The sequence below is a fragment of the Idiotropiscis lumnitzeri genome, chromosome 1 (genome assembly GCF_059441095.1).
Source record: "Idiotropiscis lumnitzeri isolate Australia: NSW breed Sydney's pygmy pipehorse chromosome 1, RoL_Ilum_1.0, whole genome shotgun sequence".
Lineage (NCBI taxonomy): Eukaryota > Metazoa > Chordata > Actinopteri > Syngnathiformes > Syngnathidae > Idiotropiscis > Idiotropiscis lumnitzeri.
This window is the reverse complement of record NC_142391.1, coordinates 7,808,134-7,816,455: the sequence shown is the minus strand read 5'-3', so window position 1 is coordinate 7,816,455 and position 8,322 is coordinate 7,808,134. Positions and strand designations below refer to the sequence as shown.

At 45.6% G+C, this 8,322-nt stretch overlaps 1 protein-coding gene across 1 annotated transcript; it reads left to right on the top strand.

Annotated features, from left to right (window-relative positions):
* Positions 1–2,070: 2,070 nt before the first annotated feature.
* On the top strand, positions 2,071–8,077 carry LOC148343033 (macrophage mannose receptor 1-like). Its single transcript, XM_088307391.1, has 14 exons — positions 2,071–2,217; positions 2,290–2,399; positions 2,510–2,646; positions 2,717–2,773; positions 2,854–3,009; positions 3,091–3,176; positions 3,611–3,725; positions 3,790–3,837; positions 3,904–4,071; positions 7,228–7,347; positions 7,439–7,546; positions 7,615–7,644; positions 7,699–7,833; positions 7,995–8,077. Exons 1-14 carry the CDS (start codon positions 2,071–2,073, stop codon positions 8,075–8,077), a joined length of 1,500 nt encoding a protein of 499 aa, XP_088163517.1.
* The last annotated feature ends 245 nt before the right edge of the window (positions 8,078–8,322 follow it).

Sequence of the window (8,322 nt, the reverse complement as noted above, 5' to 3'; positions counted from 1 at the left end):
CACACACACACGAGACCACCCTAACCTTGCAAAACAGAATTGTGATGTGTTTCTATATGCCCTATTCAGTACTGAATTCCATTGCACTGTCTTATTTATTTATCTAATTTATATATTTGTCTGTATTATTGTTGTATTGCACTGGAGAGGGGAGCCCTCTAATCTCGTTGCACACTTGAGTACAATGACAATAAAGGGATTTCTATTTCTATTTCTATTTCTATGATGAAATGGGCAAATACCAGAAACACATTTAGACATTTCTGCTTGTATTAGTGCAGTGGAACTGAGGAGAGGCCTAATTCCAGAATCGTGTGAACAAAAAAATAGAGAAATTCTTGCTTTGCAGTTCGAACAAACCTCGGAGTTCGAACGCCGGTACGACGCGTGAGTGCGTACGCGAGGGTGGGATGCTGACCGGAGTTCGGGTGTAGATCGCTCTCTTGCTCTCTTCGTGACCAACTGTTGTCGCGTGCGGACGTGCTGCGTTTTGCTCTCGCGTTTTATATAGGTGTGACCTCCTAGAGAAAATGTTTGACCGCACCAACAAAGTGAAATGTATTCATTTCCATGACAGCAATGTCAGTTTCAACAAATGCCATTCCTTTTTTTCCCCATATATGCGAGCAACATCAGTGGCGTCCGCTCATTCATTGTGGGGTACAACACAGCCGATGTCGAAGCAGCCTATTGTTTTCACGAGAGTAATTCTAAGCTTCCGATAATACTATAAGTATAACATACATAACGTAAAAATACACCATGTATCGCCAACAATGCGGGCTTGCGCTGCTTTTAGTGAGGAAATGTTCAAATTTAGACAACATTGCTATAGCGCTGTGGTCAACTGGGCCTTGGAGGTTTCAAATCTGCAAACGAATCTTGTTTGTGAGGACTTTGGACATGCAAAGTGACCAAGCTGAAGTATCACGCCACATAGCATATATGTAGGATGGTATAATCTTTTCAGGTCATCTCAAATTGAAATGTGGAAGTGACTGAAATTATATGAAGAAATTTGAGGAAATGCACTAAATAAAACTAAAATCATCACTTTGATTGATTTTTAATTTTGTTTTAATTTAACCTGTTTTTCTTCCCTAATATGCATATCACATGGTCAAATGTCCGAGTTCATAAAAGCAACACACGTTGGGCGGGGATCTTGGCGCTCTAATCCCCGGCTCCAGGAACTAGCTCTTGATTACCATACAGGCATTCCTTAACATTATGGTATTATACATGAACTTCTTTTGCTTGAGAAAAGCAGGTATTTAGAAACTCCTAATTCATATTAACGTTGGTAAAAAAATTAACACAATTTGTTCAGACATAATGTACTGTATATTTACAATTATATCTTATGTATTGAATATGGAGAAACTCGGAAGATGTTTCGTATTTTTTTTTTCATATTTACCTTTGATTCAAAGGGCTGTACGGATATCTGCCGACCGGACCGTCTCTCTGGTTGGGTGGCAAAACCACCTCTAAAGGCCACATCGAGTGGACTGATGGGTCCCCGTTGACTTACACCCACTGGAACCCAAGTTGGTCTAAAACCCGCCCGATGTTCATCATCGCAGACTGCGCGTAGAAACGGAGGAGAGCTTAGCATGTGTCGTCTCCTTCCAGGTACCACCGGTGACCTCCTTAACGGAACCTGTCTTTCTTTACTCACTGGCAACGGCCGCTGGAAAGCAGACAATTGCCAGCAGAGGAGCAGCTACATCTGCAAGAGAAGAGGAAGAGGTGAGATGTGACATTGGGCCCAAATGCACAAAATATTGTCACTTGGATGCAAGGAATCAAGAAGGCTTCTTTTCATGAGTTCTAAAAATATAAGCATGCATTCCTTTGTGGGCGTGTCTATGGTCATTCATGCAGGTGATGCAATTGGCAGAAACTGAAGTTAGACAATTAGTTGAATTTCTACCTTTCACAAAACGTTGAAAACTGACCAAGGCAATCATGCTAATATCCGAATAATCCTCAAATGTGTCCTCAGCCCGTCAGGGGTCAACATGTCAGGACGGGTGGCTCGCTTTTGACTCCAGCTGCTACAAGAAGATGGCGACCCCCAACGGTTGGCTGGGGGCCCGTCACGACTGCGTCTGGGAGGGCGGCAACCTGGTCTCCATCGCCTCGTCACACGAGGAAGCCTTTGTGAAGAAGCAAATGGGCAAAAACCCGTTCTGGATCGGACTCTCCAATCTGGTGAGACGGAAGCGCAAGCGGCGGTCGTTTTTTTGCAATTACTTGATTGACAACCGGGATTGGCCTTTGCAGAAATGCGACAAGGTCTGGTGTCATTATGAAGCGGACAGAGAGAAGCTGACTTGGTCCGACGCCCGTGTGACAGCGACCTACGCCAACTGGGAATCAAATCAAAATGGAAGGTGAGAAGGTTATGTTGGTCCACCCTTTTCCAAAATGTTAGAAGCGCACGAGATAGGTGGGAAAATTGGCCAATCTTTCCCATTTCTCGAATGGGTGTCTCGCTTTTCAGGACGTCTCCCGACAGCGGCGACGTTGAGTCGTGCGTGTACGTCAACCAAGGTGTGTACAAAGACAACCAGCCTGGCAAGTGGAGACGCGGCCCGTGCGGATCCTCGTTGGCGTACATGTGCGAGCGGTCGCTTGATGGTAAGTCTGCACGTCCGTCGTCATGTTGACGTTGAAAGGAGAAAAGCGCAATCACGTCGTGTTCCTGCAGACTGCACCGAAGGGAAACCATGTTCCTCCAAAGACTTTGGTTACAGTCGATTAGACAGTGAGTTGCAGCGATCATTCCTTTTACAGCCGCACCTGTCTCGCTGTGGTTTTCTAATTCAAGTTTGTTTGTGGCTTCAGCGGCCTCCTGCAACCCTGGAAAGTTCCTGTACAAGAACGCTTGCTATCACTCTGAGACAACAAAGAAAACTTGGCAGGAAGCCGAGGCATCCTGCAAAGGAATGGATGGCGAACTGGCCAGCGTCCACTCAGAGGAAGACGGCAGATTTTTCACTGGTAAGCATGAAGACCAACTGATGATGCGGACAAGTTTGGATGCTCGTCTTGTACTGAAGTGCTTGTTCTGCGTTTCTCAAGATCTCATGCGAGAGGCGATAATAGATTGGCCATTCGTGTCACGCAACAGCAGTGACAACTCCAAGCGGAGCAACGCAGCATCTCCAGTAGGTGAAACATTTACGGCAGTCGAAATGTTTGTCCAAAAGGAAGCTGTCAATGTTGGAAGGCATAAGTTTAAAGATTGGTCATATGAAGAAAGACCTTTTTGTTCACATAAGGTCGAACATTAACAAGGATAAAGTTGCGGTTTTGTAAAAATGAACTAATCGACAAGAAAGCCTGAATGAAATGGTTATGCTGGGGAAGTGAATCATTCTTGTGCAGAATCTTGCAGGTAAAAGCGGCGCATTTCTGAGATTACAACGGCATCATGACAAAACTGGTCCCAGTTTGAAGTATTACGACCATTTGTCTTGGGAGAAATATGTTGTGAAAATGTTGAGGAACGAAAAAAAAAAAAAATCTTGAAAGTGATTTTGGAGGAAATGCGGTCCGACCGAATGCAACAACAAAGTCACGTTGGCCACGCTGTCCGCAGGACAACATCCTGCCAAACGGGACTGGAGAACAAGACAACTGCTCTGCACTGTCACCGACTGGAGAACTTGCTGTCTGGTCCTGCACTGACAAGCAGCCGTCCATCTGCAAAAAAGGTCCGTAAGTCATCACCGCTCACTTTGCACTTTCTCATATTCGATCCCTCTCGCGCCATTGCAGGCAGGGCCCGAGAGTCTTTTGAGCTCCAGCCGTCGTCATCGATACCAGGTGGGCGTACACCCTGCAGTCTCCTGTCTGGCATTTGCGCTCAAGTGACTCGAGTCTCGCTTGCAGGCTGGAGTGCAAAGTGCGGCTGGTGGCAAGACAAGCGGTTCAACGACTTCTGCTACCTGATCAACCATAAATCCACCAAGACGTGGCAGGAGGCGCAAGATGACTGCGTCCGCCGCGGAGGAAGCCTGCCCAGCATCACTGACTCGCAAGAACAGGAGTTCATATATGGTAAGAGGTGTATTGATTGCGATTCTTTCACTATTTGTAGTAGCTACGGCGCATGCCAAAGAAAGTGAGGCAGACCCCCACCGCACAGCAACATTTTGCTCATTTTCTTTCATTCCAAAGAAAAGGAGAAAAAAAAGCTTGTTACGTCCACCAATATGGAAGGAATCCCGAACGTCACCTGCAGTTGGTTACTAGGCTGCAAGTGGTTGTCATGACTTTCGTTACGCCCTTGACTCGGAGAAGGTGTGTAACAAAACAAAAGGGGGATATGGGAATCGGTCACTCTCTGTCCCCAAGGTGACAACAAACAAAGCTTTTTTTTCAATATACATTACGGTACGATGTATGATTACAGAAACAAAACTAGCCAAAGGCAAATGGTATCTGCAATAAAGAGTGTGTAAAATGACCTGAAACAAGAGTTTACATTTTAGTCACAAACAAAATCCAGCGTGTTTCACAGTGAGCGGCGAATGTCGGTTTTTCATCAGGGTTCGATAAAGGCTGCAAAGGGGACGAAGAACTGTTTGCGAACGTCTTTTCAAGTTTTAACAAAGCCTGGTGAAAAATGCAACAATGTTGATGCGGGGTTAAGTAACTCGCTGAAAATTAACTAATACAAAAAAAAAGGGAGGGTGAGAGCGACATGGTCTGCTGCAGTCAGAGGCACGCCGGATTCTGTCACCCCACGGAGGTTCTTTGAATATGTAGCAGTGAGCGCTACTTCACCCTGCGATGTTTCCACCTTGTCAGCCAATCACTGCCAGCTGAGTCAGAGTGTGAGCATGCACTACCGCTTAGGCGCTCACGCATACGCAACATACAAGTGACAGCAGCACATTTGAAAATAAAAACGGCATTCAACTCAACTTAAATGTAATGACTTAATTAAAATATGTCCATATATAACATATTGTTTATCCATTCATCCATTATCTGTATCGCTTCTCCTCACGAGGGTCGCGTTGGGTGCTGGAGCCGATCCCAGCTGTCTTCAGGCAGAAGGCGGGGGACATCCTGAACGCGTTGCCGGCCAATCGCAGGGCACACAGAGACGAACAAGCAACCGCGCTCACACTCGTACCTTGGGACATATTAGAGTGTCCAATCAACCTGTCGTGCATGTTTTTGGAATGTAGGAGGAAACCGGAGTACCCGGAGGAAAGCCACGCAGGCACGTGGAAAACAAGCAAAGTCCACACAGGAAGGCCGTAGCCGGAATCGAACCCACAAACTCCGCACTTTGAGGCCATCCTTCTGACCAGTTGTTCACCGTGGCACCTTCATATTGTTTCCTCAATTTTAATTGACGTTTAAATAAAAAAAAAAAAAGTAAACCTACTAATTACTCTTTAATTACCAATCTCATTAAAATATGCTCATAAATTGCATGGACAAGGCAAGGAAGCTTTATATCGCACATTTCATGCACATGAATACCGTAGTTAAGAATACAATTTTAATATACAAAAGAATTTTCGACATAACAGCCCAGGAGCGAAAAAAAACCTGGAATAAAGAACCGTATTTTCACGACTAAAAGGCCCACATTAAAAGGTGCGGTCTCAGTTACGTGTGCTATTTCTGTATTTAACGCAGACGTTAGGGGCACTGTGTTATTGGGCGCAGGCATGGTAAAACATACGTTAGCTTATAAAATATGGTTGCGCGCTAAAACATATGCCAGCATACATGTTTTTAAAAAGGCAGCAGGAGCAAAGCGCAAAACTGCGTTGATTGTACTGAAATATTGAAGTATTGAATCGGGCCAGGTTGCGAGTCAGCCTCTTTGCCGCGCGGCCCCTCGGAAACGGCTTTTGCAAAAACTCGAGCAACAGCGCAAGCGGACACGTTAGCCCAAGCATCCAGAATCCATTAGCAAATTGTATGCTGTGTTCGCCATCTGTCATCCCTTCACAGTTTGTAAACAATGTGGCCTAACTTAGCTGGAGGCAAAAACAACTAGCGTGCTTGTTATAAAATGACGGTTTGCAGATTTCACCAACATTGTTTACATAGGCATAGACGTGAGAAGCGGTCATTTGAGTGAATAAACTCAATTTCCACGACCGTAAATGTTACATTCACAAGTTGACTCCGACTGATGGGACGAGATTTTTTTTAACCATGCGGTTGAGAAGTCGTCTGTGAAGAATGCGGAGTGTGGGAAACCACATCTGCAAAAAGAGGAAGTGTGCCATTGTCACACTACAGCAGCGAGGACAGTTGGCACTTGAATTGTTGAATTTTGACAGAAGCTTTTAGTGCTGGAGAACGAAAAGTTTTCCCCGACCATGTCAGGACCCAGATGATGTTAAAGACGTTCAATCAATGTTGAATTAGGGTGAAGAAGGTTGGATTTATTGATTTTTATTTTTATTTATTTTTTTTTTTTTGGGGGGGTAATTGAAGTTATGTTCAATCGATGTTGGTTCAACAACATTTTGTCAGCCATTGAAGTTTGTGATTCAATGATGCTGTTGGATCGACATTGTATTTTGGTTGAAATGGAAAAAAAACGAAAGCTCACTTTCAACGTAGATTTCACATTGAAGCCAAACCATATTTCACTGTTGATTCACTCATATTTTGCTATCTGGGGAATGATTGACGCGTTGCCGCTGCTGCTTCCCCCCGAATCCTTAGAGCAGAAAGCGCTGTGCAACTCGGGACCTCCCCAATAAAAAGCGAGTGCGCGGCGGAGTGTGCCTCAGAGCGGGTTGGAGATTTGTACCTGAGCACTGAATGCTGCTTATTAATAAATGTTCTAGGTTGATTGAACCTGACAGCGCTGCGTTGAAGATGAAACATAGACCCGTACCAATGCTTATTGGGGGCGTGCCTTTCACACGCGCACCCTTCCTCCTTTAACGTCCGGATACTGCCGTCAGTAACGGCCGCCTTTGCTCTATATAAGCAGCGAGTTGGCACAAAGTAGTCAAGCAGAGAGCTCATCGTAGTCATACATTAACATATTGGTAGTAATATGGTAGTTTACTAAAATGACTTCAATGAAGTGCAGCGCCAGAAGCCGATTGTGGAAAAAGGATAGAAATATTTTAAAGGACCTTAATCATAGGACCTGGATTAAAAAGCATTCTCACCTCTGACTCCAGTTCTTTTGGCAGCGTATTCATGTTTACCTTTGATCCAAAGGTCGGTCTGCACTTCTGCCGACCGTGTCCTCTCTTTGGTTGGGTGCCAACACCACTATCACGGCAGACGGTGGCAAGTGGACTGACGGATCCGTGTTCAGTTACGTCCACTGGAGAGCAGGTTGGTTTCAAAAGCCGACCCGTCCGTGTTTGTGGGCCACGGTGTGGAGGAATGGGAAGAAGAGCGCCTAGCATCTGTCGTCTCCTTCCAGATGACACCCCGGATGGAAACTGCCTTTCCTTCCTCATAAACAACGATGAATGGAAATTTGACGTCTGCCAGAAGAAGAGTGGCTACATCTGCAAGAAAAGAGGAAGAGGTATTGGATGGGATTCTCAGCCAATTCTCACCATGTGTTGACGCTCACCTTTGGCTTTTATCTTGCAGGAAAGACGCCCGAACCTCCACGGCATGACGGTAAGTTTCCGTGAATGTTGACTTCAAAAGATTGTGACAAAAAGGCGCTGGCAGGTTTCCGAGAACTCCTCGTCTGCGACGGCAGCCGCGCCAACCTCGTTTGTCAAAATCAAAGTGTCATCTTCATCCAATCGGCTTTCTACGGACGAAGGAGTGGTGACATTTGTCCGGCCAAAGAAAAATCAAGGGGTAGGATGCGAGAATCCACAAGTGAGCTGCGCTACTGTTGCAGCCAAACAAATTGCTTATTTTCAACTTTGGTTCGCTGAACTCCTTGAGTTGCAACAGTGGCCGTGGCCCCCGGAAAGATCACGTCAACTCGGGCCTGACCGGTGTGTTGTGTTTCGCAGAGCGTTGCACGGTGGAAGGCGTCCTCTCTCACTACAGGAAGAAATGCAACAACCGTCAATATTGCCTTACGGACCCTTTCTAGGAGGAGACCTGCCCGAGAGTCTCCAAATACCTGGAGATGGTCTACAGCTGTGAACAGAAAGGTGGGCGCCACATCTCCTTATCTACTGTTGTCGAATGCAGCGTCTCCCAAACAGGGTCAGGGGTAACATGGAAACATTTTAGAATTGGTTTCTTGTCTCATTCAACCTCAGATGACCGCTACGGTGGCTCTGACTAATATTCTTGTTCAGTGTTTTGTTCCTGATAGTGAACGTTGAAATAAAA

Bases quoted from the DNA above. Each gene is read 5' to 3' on its own strand.
- LOC148343033 (XM_088307391.1), top strand. From the start codon at position 2,071: ATGGCGACCCCCAACGGTTGGCTGGGGGCCCGTCACGACTGCGTCTGG. The intron at 2,647-2,716 runs GTAAGTCTGCAC...GTGTTCCTGCAG, and splicing joins GTGCGAGCGGTCGCTTGATG to ACTGCACCGAAGGGAAACCA. The intron at 7,834-7,994 runs GTAGGATGCGAG...TGTGTTTCGCAG, and splicing joins GGCCAAAGAAAAATCAAGGG to AGCGTTGCACGGTGGAAGGC.